Genomic DNA, 13,345 nt, shown 5'->3' with positions numbered 1-13,345 from the left:
CGCTTCCATTCCACTGCCTCCCCCGCCACTGCCCACCCCCAGCCCCCCACCCCCGCCACCGCCCGGAGCTGATTTAATTAAGTCTGTACACATAGGCTCTCCTTCTTTCTTCAAATAAAATGGCACAATCCATCCCACATCTTGATTTAAGCCTTAAGCAAACGGAAGGGGATTTTTTTTTTTTTTTTTTGAGGTAGGTGATCAAGGCGGGAAATAACGAGGAGAATGAAATTCATCAGGGGCTCGCGTTGCGGGCCAGACCCAGCGCTGAGCTCTGCCCAGGCACTGTTTTAGCTAATCCTCCACACGAACTGCAGAAGGAAGGAATCGTATTTACTGCCACCCAGTCTCTGCCAGTCTTTCTCGTCAACTTGAACACGGATTTTGGTTTGAATTTTCCCAGCATCGCTAGATGACCCCAAATGGAACGCCCTCTGTGCCCCAAATATATGCTGTATCTCCTACAAGTAAAATAAGTAAAGATAAAAAAAGAATAAAACACCCAAAGAAATGAAGACCATTCCAGGAGAAAACCACCACCACCACTTTCCACATAGCCCCGGCTGCCTGGGCTCCGGGACGGGGTGCGCGCTCTCAACAGCAGCACAAAGTTCTCTAAAGTCCCCAGAGGTGATGGGCGCCTTCAGCTCCTGGCATCCCGTTTCCCCGCCAGGCGAGCCTCATGTGACATTCACCCTGGATTTCATGGGAGAACATGACATGCCCTGATTTGCAACAAACTGTTCTCTCAGAGGGGAGAGTCGGGGAAAGAAAGCAGCCCCCCACCGCCTCCTCTTGTGGTCTCCTTAACATGATCTCCGTGGCCTACATATCATCCCACAAACTGCCCTGCGAGTCTTGCAGGGCGTGGCGTCGAGACTGATTTAAAATCCCTGCATTGCTAAAACTGCATTGTTCTTCATCAAGTTGAGTCATTTTTATGTGAAGTGTCAGGATCCCTAACAAATAACTCCTGCCAGACAAATCAAGTTCCTCGTCTTAGAGCCGTGGCTAAATAGTTTATAGCTTTAATCTGCTCACCGAGGTGTGCAGTCTATGACAGTAATTATAAATGCAAGGAGAAATTATAGCTGAATGCTTTAACTGCATTAGGAGCTGTTTGATGAACAATCATGAGTGCCTGCTCGTTGCCAACAATAGAGGGCAAGTTAGTGTCAGTGCATTAGAGAGATTTCAGTTCTGCATGGTGCTTCTTCCCATTTACCACAGAATGTCACTTGTCTTCTATAAAGTAGAAAAAAAGCACCGTGGAAAGCTTTAAACTTGATAGTTAAAAAAAAAAAAAAGACAAAGAGAGAAATGCAGGGGAAACTGTTTATCATTATGACTTTTTTTTTTTTTTTTCCCCGCCTGTTTTGTTTGGCGGCTGGTTCGGTTTCGAATTAGTTCACTGAAGGTAGCTGCTTGTTTACTTACGAGGGGCCTTTAAAAGAAAAATCCCTCCTGTAGCCATTTTCGAGAAATCTTTATAGACAAAGACTTTGTTACGTGCAGGGGCAAGTTCAGCATCGGCCCAGGCAGAAGATCTGGTGATCGCGCGTGTGGCCCCCCACGAAGTCCTTCTCCCCATCTGTATCTACCTAAGCTAATGACACAATTCAGCTCTTTATTTTCCCCTCCTCACTTTCGCGGAAAGACGTTTTTAATTTAGCTGAAGAATTACACAAATGTATTTTAAAGACATAAATCCATATAAAAAATATGAGCTAATTAAAACATTGCACTCCCTGTCGCTCATGGATTTTCAATTTAGCGAAAGAAAAAAGAATTGCATCTGGTTAAATGAAACGATGATACTGTTGGCAGATTGGAGTAAATGAAAAATAATGTTACTCTATATTAAAGCACCAAATTATACACGTCAGGATTGAGATTTCGAAGGTCCCAATGAGGAGGAAAGTGCAACAGAGAGGGGGGCCAGCCATGTGCGAGGGAGTCGAGCCAGATCGCTTGCATGAAATGAACGCATTCCAACAGGCTACACATTTGTTTCTTGCTGCGTTGGAAATGCGCGAGTCTTGTAGCCGACCCTGTTCCTGAATTCTCAGTTTGCTTCCCTCAAGTGAGAGTCAGGATAGTGATCAAAAAAACAAAAAAAAACCCCAAAAAACCAAAAAACAAAAACAAAAAAACCAAACTGTACATGTGAATTTTTACTGGAATTTGGGTCATTCCTTGGTTAGACGCTATATGGCAAATGTACAACTGCCTGACAGGACAAGGAAATCATAATCAAGAGAGCGAGATTTGCTTCGCCCTGCGGGCCAGTTCCAGCACCACCCCCCCCCCCCCCAGTTTCAATATCTGAAACTCTCTCGGTGGAGAAGCCGAGAGGCGGTAAAAGGTAAGGAGTGTCGAGCAGTCCCGGGCTGAGTCCGCCTCTGCCCTTACTGTGCGCTCTTGGACAAATCCCGAAACGCTTGGAGCTCCTTGCAAATTAGGATGATATGAATAACCATGCCTGGCTCGTGGAAGAGGCCAGGAAGTGGGAGTTTTGCTGTCATTTGCTATCATTATGATCAAGTAGCAAGTGGAGGCTTCCACGGGGCCACCTGGGAAGAGCCCACGCGTCCCACATGCTGCAGGTGCGGCTGAGGAACGTGGTGGAAACCAGCAGGGACGGTGGAGGACTAACTTTTCCTGTGAACCTACCGGTTGCCAGGCTTTCTGGGAAAGAATTGCACAGGCCTAGTTAATTCTCAGAGTTTTCTAGGACGGGAGGACTGTGTCCACATTTTATAGACCCACAAGTGGGCCAGATCTTAGAGACGGTGGATGCATCCTGGGCAGCCTCGGAAACCACCATTCATTCCCCTCCTGGGCTCCCCCCACCCCGGGATGGGGCAGACGCCCCTCCCGTGTGCTCCACTGACCGTTTACCCCAGAGCTGCCCATCTGTGTGTCTGCCGTGAGCCTCCAAGGCAGAGTCTCGTCCCGGTCACTGGTTTATTGCCCGGGATCAGGGTGGTGCGTGGCCTGGAGCGATAGCCTTCTGGGTAGGTGATCACGAATGAGTGAGGTTCCGAGATTGTGGGAATTCACCCCGAATCTCTCTGCCTCCTCTTCCTCCCCCGTGACACGGTGGAATCCAGCCCTAACTTATAGGGCTGTTTGTGAGAATAAAGTGAAATGATGTTTGTAAAGCGCTTGCCACAGGGCCGGCACATTTGGCTACTATAATCGGAGGGTCTACTGGCTCCCCATTAGGCGTCCATTGCTGAAGAGTGGCTGGTGCGTAGTAAAAGCACAAGCAGTGTTTGTTGTAAGATGAAAGAGACTCAGGGAGGGGAAACAGGGACGAAGGGAGGGAGGGAGGAAGGAGGGAGGGAAGGAGAAAGGGAAGGAGAAAGGAGGGGGGAGGTAAGGAGGAAGGGAGGGAGGGGAAAGATGGAGGGGGGTAGGAAGGAGGGAAGGAGAAGGGAAGGAGGAAGGAAGGGAGGGAGGTAAAGAGGAAGGAAGGGAGGAATATTCCTCTAATGGATGAAGGAAAGGGCCATGTCTCTTACAGACATTAATGAATCCAGCCCCTTTGCTCTTTCCAGAATGCCATATAATCCATTTGTGAGGGTTGCCAGATTTAGCAAATAAAAATACAGAATGCCCAGTTAAATTGGAATCTCAGATAAACAATGAGTAATTTTGTTTGTTTGTTTGTTTGTTTTAGTAAAAATATGGCCCATGCAATACTTGGGACATGCTTATTCTACAAACTTGTCATTTATCTGAAATTCACATGTAACTGGACATCTTGTATTTTATTTGGCAAGTTTACATGCTGTTCACCCCGAAAGTGTGTCTTTCTCAAATCGCCCGCAGCAAAGGTGGCTGCTTCTTGGACTCGAATTCATTCTTGCCCCCCATTCCGGGACGAGGTGTGCTGCTAACCTTGCACGCTGCGTTACACGGAAATGACTGTAATTTCAAGTCTTTATGCATTTTAGCCTCGTTGATTTGCTCTTTGTTTAATTTCTGTTCGTCAAGAGCGTGCGGCTTTTAAAGGTGTGTACAAATACCGACTGAAATTGTTCTAGAACACTCCTGTCCTAAAACAGGGCTGCACAATGTAATGTTGTCTAATTAATTTTTAACGAAAAGTCGCCTTTCCTATTTGGCCGAACACCGTGCAGGGTTCAAGACCTATCTGAGAAAGGAAAGAAAATTCGGGGCAGAATTTGCATCTTGCGGAGAACACAGACACGGCAAACTCCCAATTCTTCCGTAAACTCGTGACCACGCTTTTCTCAAACATCGTGTCGTTTGGTACAACTTGTGGTACCACGCATACCAGCTAAAATCAGAGCGCCGGGTAACAGCCATCTCGTTTTGTGATCGTTTAAAAACATCTATGCATAATTCTAAGCATTGGGCAACGTACTGAGTGTTGTTTTAAGAGAGGACATGCCTCCCGAGGTGACCAGAGCATCACAAAGCCGTCTCTGCGCCAAGTCGGGAGCTACTCCGGCAGATTGCCTTATCTTTAGTATTGACCCAAACACACCACACACGTACATTCCTACTGCTTTGAACGAGTCTTAAATACTCAAACTTGGTTTTCTGTCATCCTAGCTCGAAAGCACAGCATCACGGTGTTTATATAAGAACGGAGCTTTGGTTTCATACAGTGATTTACTCTGTAATACGGTGCTTCAAAAGTCCAAAGCCTGCGGAGGGATGAGAAAAGAGCTATCCTGTCTTTGTATTTACCTTATTTGTTAAGGGCCTTTCGTGTAGGTTTTTCAAAATGATCAGTTTACTTTCGCTTCCTCAGAACAGACATGCACGATTCCGATTTTGACTAAGGCTTTCTTCTTCTCCCATCTCTCTATTTACATACCGCGATGTTTTGGCAACGATATTAATTTTTTTTCCAAAGAATGATTACAAACCTAACAGGTGGACAATTGGTCTTTATTGTAGCACAAATAAACATTACCTATTGGTCCTCTTGACCATGGTTTGGACCCTGCCACTATGGGATTGGAAACATCTCTCCTCTCTCTGGGTGTTCTGTATATATCCACCTTTTTTTTTTTTCTTTTTCAAGGACCAGAAAAGTATAATAGCAAGTTACATAAGATTTAAAATGTTATATAGCAAATAAATAGAATGTCGCCAAGCCCCGAGCTCACTTAGAGATCCAATAGCTGAATTTTGGCTTTTCTTTCAATAGTGTGAGCTGAACAAATCATGCTTGGAAAGCAAGAGATGAATCTGCTGGTTGCACATTTTAATTATCGTGATAAAAACATGCAAACAAAACAATAGTCTTCATTTGCGCCCACGTAGCCATTGGACCTATAGGATGGGTTCCCCTTTATCAGAAGCTCTTAGATCTTCTCACTGAGGGGACAGGCCCAGATTTCCACCCTTTCTTTCATCCTGACCATCCTCACGCTCGGCAAGTCTCCCCACCTGACGTGAGGGGAGCCCAAAGCCGCACCCACATAAATATCCCTCCTTCCGCTTGGGAAGTCTGCCAGTGCTCATACCTTTGTGGCTCGATCTGAAAGTCTCCTATGTAAAAACAAAGGCTCTGATGATGGGGGGGGGGGTGGCGAGGGTGGATACAGTATTATCGGCTGTTCGTATCTTACTGTGAATGAACTGAAGGAACTAAGCTGTCACCTAGCGTGACATTGACTGGACTGGTAAGTGCTGAGGCTGTAAGTCAGGTCGGGTCCCCGTCTGGGGCGCGGCCCGAGGTGGGGGGACAACTTGAATATGTGTGGAGGTCCTTCGCATGTGGCGGGGGGTGGGGGGGCGGGTCATGCTGAAGGGGAGAGAAAAGGAAGTAGACAAAATACAAAAAAGAGAGATGAATGCATTGGATGAAGACCCAGCCTTGAAAACAGTTGACACGGCCGGTGTGGCAAGATTGCCAAAGCATCTGACCTTGGCCTCTGTCCTCTTTCTTGGAGGTGACATAGATAGTCTGGGCACCAGTGACTATACAAGGCACAGAACTTCTATGATACATGATGCAAATTATCTGGATGCCGCGGGACCCCATGTGCATTGGCAATGGGCGTTCGGAAAGTCCTTTGTTTGTTTAGGTAAAATAAACTCTCGAGGGCATGCAGCGCATCTATCTTTGTTAAGGGTCGACGCTCATATTAGTCTATCCTAAAGAAAACCGAAAGATGAGAGAAGAAAGTAAGCTTCCTCTCTCTTCACCCCAGTGTTCTGCAGTGAATATTTTTCTGCCGTCTGACTACAGGCCAGATGCCCTTTCCTAGCAACCCTAACAGAGGCGATAGACAGAGGGACGGGCGGGGCAGGTATCAGCAGCGATCGCTGAAAGGAAGCTGCCAAAAGCATCGATTGCAAGCAATAATTGCAAAGTCCACGAGCCGATTAGGAAATCTCTGCACAGCGGCTGCCCCCAGGAGCTCTGCAACGCCCATTCGGTTGCTCAGCCTTCACTCACTCCCTACGTCATCAGCATCGCTATGGGAAGGCGAGGGGGTGAGACGGGACCCTGGTGGTGGTGGGGGTGGGGGTCTGTACGTATTAATTAAAGTGAGGTGTAGCCTCGGCTGGAGGGCCTTGGGGTCCCTAAGGGGATCACGCCTCGTGAGGCGGTAAAATCTGCGCGCGCCAACTCTCTGAACTCGTGTCCGTCTGTTCACCGACTCTAATCTGGAGACATTGGGAGAGCGGCTAGGACTTATCGCGTTCTAGTGTCTCATGCAAGTAAGTCCTACTCCAGCAGGCTCCTGTCCTCTTGGTACCGGGAGACGTGGGCTGCCTCTAAGCAGACCCACCTCCCAACAAGAAGCTCCTCACAAGGCTACTGTCCCGTCACCTGGGAGCAAACCCATACCTGAAGAGCTATTCCTCGTCCACGTCTGTGACAAACTGAGAGTGGTGTTCGGGTGACTTGGCGTGCGTTTTGCTCAGGTGGAGTTTTACTGCGTGTTTGCTCGCAAATGTCCGACAGCACAACTTACACTTGAACTTAGAGTCTGTGTCCTCTTCGCCAGCTACGGTTTCCGGAGACCTCTGAGCCGACGACACCCGCGAGATCTCTTGCTCCGCCTTGCCTTGCTGTTCTACCGCCATGCGGGTCATGTCCTTCATTTGGAAACCCAGGTGCGACTCCAGGTGGCTGATGTAGGTGGAAGGGGTTCTAAACTGGGAGGCACAGTCACTGCAATAAAAGACGGGGTGTCCTTTGTCCATGTTTTTCAGGAACTTCGTCCCGCCCGTTTTCCGAAGTTGGTACTTGACGTTTGCCAGCCAGTGGCTGATCGTGGTCATCGAGAGCCCCGTGAACTTTGAGATTTGCATTCGCTCTTGAGGGCCCAGGTCGGACAGCAGGTACTTGCCCTCGGACGTCTGGAACAGACTCGAGGCGAACTGCGCTTGTAGGATCAGGAGGTGCTGAGGGTTCCAGTTGGACTGCCGGCCCTTCCTCTTATGCAGGGTCGAGACCTCGCTGGAGACGTCCTCAAAGCGCCTGACATCCATTTCCAGCTTCATGGGGGTGCCCCGCGAGGAAGCGGCGGGCTTTGGGGTGGTGGCCTTGGGGAGGACCTTGACCATGTCGGCGATGTCAGACAGGGCGTGCTTCTGAGGTGGGGACGTACAGGATTGTGCTTGCGAGGACTCGGCTTTCTTGCTCTTGGACTTGGTCAGGTCGATGGGCTGATCATTGCTCTCGAACAGGTAGCGCCTGGACACGCTGGCCGGTCGCGTGGGGGCAGGACTCAAGCCCGGCTTGTCCATGACGCCGAGGCTCGACTTGTGGAACATCGACATTGTGCTTGAGCTTGGGCTGGAGCAGGAAGGGGAGCGCAGGGGTTCCGTGGCCTTGCCCAGGTGATTGTTCAGGACGGACTGCAGGGCGCTGAGTGGGTTGATGCATGGCAGGGCCGGGGCACGCGTGGGCAGGGCGCACCCGTTGCTGAGGGAGTGCGCTGGCTCGAGGGGCGGGCGTTTCTCGGGCTCGCCGCCCTCCTCCACCAGCCTGGCCTCCTCCTTCAGGAGACAAGGCTCAGCCTTCTTGGACTCGGAAGGGGTTTCGCTCTTGGAGAAAGCATCCCCGTCGCAGTGGCTGAAAGGTGAGGCCTCTTCCTGGGGACTTTCTTTCCCACACTCCTTCGCGACCTCGTCTTTGTCGTCTGGCTCCTTCTTCACTTGAGTGTATGGGGCCAGGTTGGTGGGCACAGAGACCAGTGGCATTACTTTCCACTTTGGGGCAATTGGCCTCAGCTTGTTGGTGAGGTTAGGGCGAATCTGCAGGACCTGGGATCCCAAGGGCAGGGCAGGCTTGGAGCCCTCCGACAGCTGATAGGCCGCGTGGATGCTGGGGTACGCGCTCCAGCTGGGAGCCCCGTTCTGGGCTTTGTTGATGGCCGTGGTGACGGTGTTTTCCAACGACTTCAAAATGTCCCCTCCGCCCTTGGAGCCGTCTTCCAAATCCTCCTCCCTTAGATACTGATACTTCATTGTAGGGTCTAACGGCTTCTGGAGAGCGTCTTCGTACTCCTCGCTCTTCAGGACTTTCTCGTTCTTGCTGATCTCCTCCGGTTTTTCCTTTTTGCTCTCTCTCTTCGGCTCGGTTGTAGAGGCCGCACGGTCAGAGGCAGAGTCACCTGACGGCCTGGGAGCCAGCGAATCGCTGTTTGGGGCGTCCGACAAAGCCTGCATTTTCTCCACGGCCAGCGGGTCCAACACCAGCTGCTTCCCTTTCTTGGAGGCAGAGCTGGTGACCTTGAGAAAGTGCCCCGTGACCATCATGTGGGTGGTGAGCTGCTGCAGGGTGTCGTGGGAGCTGCCACACTCCATGCACTTGAGGATCTGGGACTTGCAGGCCTCAAACTGCCAGGTGTAGCTGGCGCCGTTCTGGTAGCCGTAGCGGTTGTTGGACGACAGCTGCAGGCCGGCCGTCTTCTGAGAGGAGAACGACTCCGCAAACGAGCCCGTGGTCGAGTCGGGGGAGCAAGGTCGGTTGACGTCGAAGACGCGCTTCTTGGCCGGGGTGACTGTTTTCGACGAAATGGTGGGCACTGGCTCCTTCAAAGGCACTTTTTGGTAATGTTTTGTTTTTATCATGTGGACGCTCAAATCTTGGAGGGAGTCGAAGGAGTCGCCACAGAACATGCATTTCAGAACCTTCTGAGCATCCTCCTTGTCCATATCCTGGAAAGCCCGTTTCCGGGGCTTGGAGTAGCCTGTGGGTCTCAGCTTGTCCTTTTTGCGGTTGTCGTCTTGGTAGTGGCCCGTCTCATTCATGTGCACGGTCAGCTCCACCAGGGTGTCGTAGGCGGCGCTGCACTGCCGGCACCGGAACCGGCTGGCCCCGGTGAATGCCGACCCGCACATCTTGCCGCTCTGCCGGTACAGCTGCACTGAGCTGAACAGGCTGGGCTTCCCCACGGATCGGGAAGGCAAGTTCTGCTGCAGGCTTTTGGACAGCGCGTCCTGATGCCAGTCGAAGTCGGTCTTGCTGCTGCCGTTGCGCGGGTCGCAGGGCCGCCTCTCGCCGCCGGACAGCTTGAAGCCGAGGCCCAGGCCCGACCAGTAGGAGTCGGACAGGATGTTGGCGTAGACGGCGGTCATTTTATCCATGCAGTTGTGGCTTTCGTTGGGAGGCTTGGGGTGCGCGCTGGCTTTCTTGTCCGCGGCGTCTCGACCGCAGACGCTCTTGACGTCCGACACCTGATCGCTGGCATCGCTCAGCAGAGACTCGTTCTCCACGTCCTGATTGGACAGGTGGCTTCCCGGAGAGTTCTGGTAGCTGAAGCAGCCTTTCTGCTCGGGGCCTGTTTCTAGCTCCTCATCTGTCCCCGGGTCATTGCTGCCCTGAAGCGGAGCTACCGAACCACTGTCCTCCTCTTCCTCCTCTTCTTTTATTTCCTCTCCTTCCTTCAGCTGCTCCTCCTGGGCGTAGCCTGCAAGAGAAGTAGAGGAGGATATGAAATAATAGTGGCAGGTCCCATATTCCGTCCCAGTCTCCCCGCTTGGAGCGAGTGCTTCCAATACCGAATCGAATAGCGAGCGAATCTATGCTTTTAGTAACTGCAAACCACGGACACAGGGAAAAGCCAAATGGTGTCCCGTGTGCTATCTAAGGCCTTTTTTTAACTGACAGGAGTCACAGATCTTTTTAAATGCCTAGAGTCCCAAGTTAATAACATTCACGTTTAGGGAATACCTAGCGCTCTGATAGTCAGACCGTGGCTAAATTCATAGGTACGACTTTCAGGAAAGCTGGGATGGAATTCAACCCTACAAAAACAGATCTTTACGGAGAAGGACGTTGGCTCACGAGAAAACTAGATTTGACCCTTGGCATCTCCGTGGTAAGGTTTACCGAGAGCCTTGGATATGCTGGCATACAATGATCTTAATAAATCATATTTGAGTGCTTGTAGGTAATTGAGATGCACTGCCATTATATTTTTGATAGCCGGTGTCTTTTTGTTATAACAGTTTTATTTGTAGAGAGTCACACGGCAGGAAGAGAGATTATGGAGTATCGAATAAAATCTTCCGTCGATAGCTAAAAAATTACGTAAGCTCGGCAAACATAATGATTTTAAAATAATAGCAAATGGTGTTGGAATGGGAGATTTGGGGGCTATCTTATTATTCTCAAACAGGTTTATGAAGACCTTTTCAGACAAGGCTGAAAATGCCCTCTCGATCTTGTGCCTGTAATTTCAAATGCTTTGTGATTTGTGGGTGTCCGTCATGAGATGCCAATTATACGTTTGATTTGTAGATGCAAAATGCTATTGGGGATGCATGCCTTCCCTTCTCTGAGAGGATTTAGGGCCAGTAATTGCATAGGGAAAATGAAGGCATGAGAGAGCGGCACAAGAGAGCGGGTGCAGAGGGAATTAATGGGCAAATATCCATCAACAGAGATGGGGAAAGTGACTATTTATGCCCATGTGTTCATTTCTTTCACCTGGCCTTTTCAGAGCCTCGTGGATAAAATGCAACTAAAGAGGGACCAAAGCAAGGGAGATTCAGTCTTAGGTTTGCAAGGCTTGTGTGATCTCAGTGCAATGTTTTCCTGGTGTGCTCTTCTCTCCTGTCTGAGTGCAGGTGGGTGCCTGGGAGAAACCCTAGGGTGGTGCCATGTTCCCATTCACCAGCGAGAAAGCTGGGAAAAGAGTGATCATGCATGGAGGTCTGTCTCACAGGCAGGCAGAGCGAGTTAGAATAGAAGACAAAGGGGTTTGTTGGGCATAAGGCAGCTCCAGTCAGAAACTCCAAAGTCTCCTGCTGCGGCTGCTAAAGATAAATGTTTATTGAGCATTCGCTACCTCCTAGGAGCCCTGCTAACCACCGCAAATGCCTTCTTCCATTTTGTCTGATTGCCCACACGATGGAAGAACTATTATTATTTTCACTTCACGGATGGGGAAAACTGAGGCTCTAAGGTTAAGAAATTTGCCCAAGGCCACCCAGTTAGTATGGCGGCGTCACAACATGCCTGTTTGATGAGAGAGTCTGTGGGTCTAACCACTACGCTCCACTCTCTATGACCAACCTAAAGGATAAGAAAACTTCGCGGAGACCCAAAGGTTAAAGGTTAAGCAGTGGCATTTTATGGAAATGTCACTAAGTAGGTAATCACTTGGGAGGGCAGAAATGCTGGAGACAAGAACCCACAATTTAAAGGACATGGCACCACAAAACAAGACGCAATGTAAAAACTGGGTTTAGCCATGAGCTTGGCGGTTGTGTTCATTCTAGATTTGACCATTATTGTCACTGTTGTTCTGTTTCTGCTCTCCTAGCAAGCTGACCAGTGGGGTTTTCATTAAACTAGTGTTGCTGGTCTCCGGTTCCATAAATTGGTTTGATGAAAACAGAAGGTACTCAGTCTAGTTGAGCAGCCATTAGTAAGTGGTCATTCCTTGCAAGAAAACCTAGCTTAAAAGAACTAAATGACTAAATTAGACCACCCCCGCCCCCGCCCCCCCCCATCCCCACTGCATTTTCTTTTTCCTGGACTAATTTGTATGTTTGCAAATCAGTATTTGGTATGTGAGTCATATCATTAAGCTCAAGGAGAAAGCCTGTTATAAAATGAATAAATGAGTTGCTACAGAGCCAAACAAAATACTCCAAAGCAACAGGCAAATTTTATCAATCAAACAGGGTCACTTTTGAGAATTAAAAGGGCTTTATTGCTCAAAATCTGGGACGACACTCATTAGCCAGAGCTGTTCCAGGCCAACTGAGACATACAGTTACATATCTATGAGCTATACGACCTTAGCAACACACACACACACACACACACACACACACACACACACACGCCTACACCCACAGACCAGTGGAAAAAAAAATCTAGGAGGAAAAAAGAGGTTTCTGCCACCACAACTGATTAAGAGTGTGGCCAGGCCAGGTTTTACTCGGCTCACCATTTTCGGTGTGTAGCACAGGGCCTGGCTTTTGGTTGGAAGCAATTCATGTTACTGTGTGTGTGTGTGTGTGTGTGTGTGTGTGTGTGTGTGTGTGTTGATGAAATATACACACGTGTGTGTGCACACAGGTGTGCACATGCACGCACCAACCCCCGCCCCATTATCGGCCCGGCCGATATAGTCATTCTCACACAGGAGAAAATAAGTGTTTTTGGCTTTTTTTCCCTGCTGACATCTGGAAGCTGTGCTTTCCGGACCAGCCCAGCTTCACAGTCTACTTTGTCCTTCTAAATGGATTCCCCAGAAGAAATGTCAGAGACAGCAAATGCCTCCCCCACAATACAGATAAAATTTTCTGCTTAATTAGGCATTGACATGTTTACTATAACCTTTACAGAAGAGTAACTCATGCTGAGAGACCCTTTTTGTCTGTTTTCTCCTGCAGGACAGACTAAATCTCACGCACCTGATAAGGTAACACATTGAAAGGCTTCATTAAAAAAAAGGGCCAAAGCGTCTGTCGAAGTGAACATATTTTAACGACGGATGAGGGTTCCAAGGAGTTTCTGAAAACACGTTTTGATATTACACATTTAAAACCGTTCACTTGACTTAAGTGATTTTGTTTGCCACGAGCGGCTGATGAGAGAGAGGAAAGACAGCCAGAATATGGGTGATCTGGGTGTGTAACGAGGAGCTGTCTCTCTCTCTATCGATGATTTGTTTAATAAGATCGCATCATGTGTAAATCTTGGTAAAGTGGATGAGTGGCAAGTTTATTCTTAGGAATCCTCATTTAACAAAAGAAACTGGATCACCATTATGCCAAGGCACAATAAAAAGAACCATTCTCTGTGGAACCTCCTTGCCGATTTCAGGTTGAAGATCAAATTCTGTGGTGGCAAACACCCCCCTGTTCCAACCTCAATTTC

General features: G+C 49.2%; 1 protein-coding gene across 7 annotated transcripts in view; it reads right to left on the bottom strand.

Annotated features, from left to right (window-relative positions):
• The window catches only part of TSHZ2 (teashirt zinc finger homeobox 2), a 458,377-nt gene that overhangs the window by 179,729 nt on the left and 265,303 nt on the right, over positions 1-13,345 (bottom strand). For 3 of the 7 annotated variants that reach the window (XM_086702509.1, XM_086702510.1, XM_086702511.1), the window contains exon 2: positions 6,845-9,917. In XM_086702509.1, the coding sequence (XP_086558635.1) occupies positions 6,853-9,917 (3,065 nt within the window). In that variant the 3' untranslated portion in view covers positions 6,845-6,852. Of the gene's footprint in view, positions 1-4,910; positions 9,918-13,345 lie in introns of those variants that run through there. The other 4 variants (XM_086702513.1, XM_086702512.1, XM_086702508.1 and 1 more) reach the window with 2 other exon arrangements.

Source organism: Puma concolor, chromosome A3 (assembly GCF_028749965.1).
Source record: "Puma concolor isolate L17-30 chromosome A3, mPumCon1.1.hap2, whole genome shotgun sequence".
Classification (NCBI taxonomy): Eukaryota; Metazoa; Chordata; class Mammalia; order Carnivora; family Felidae; genus Puma; species Puma concolor.
The sequence above is the reverse complement of the archived record's forward strand: the minus strand, read 5'-3'. Positions and strand labels throughout refer to the sequence as shown.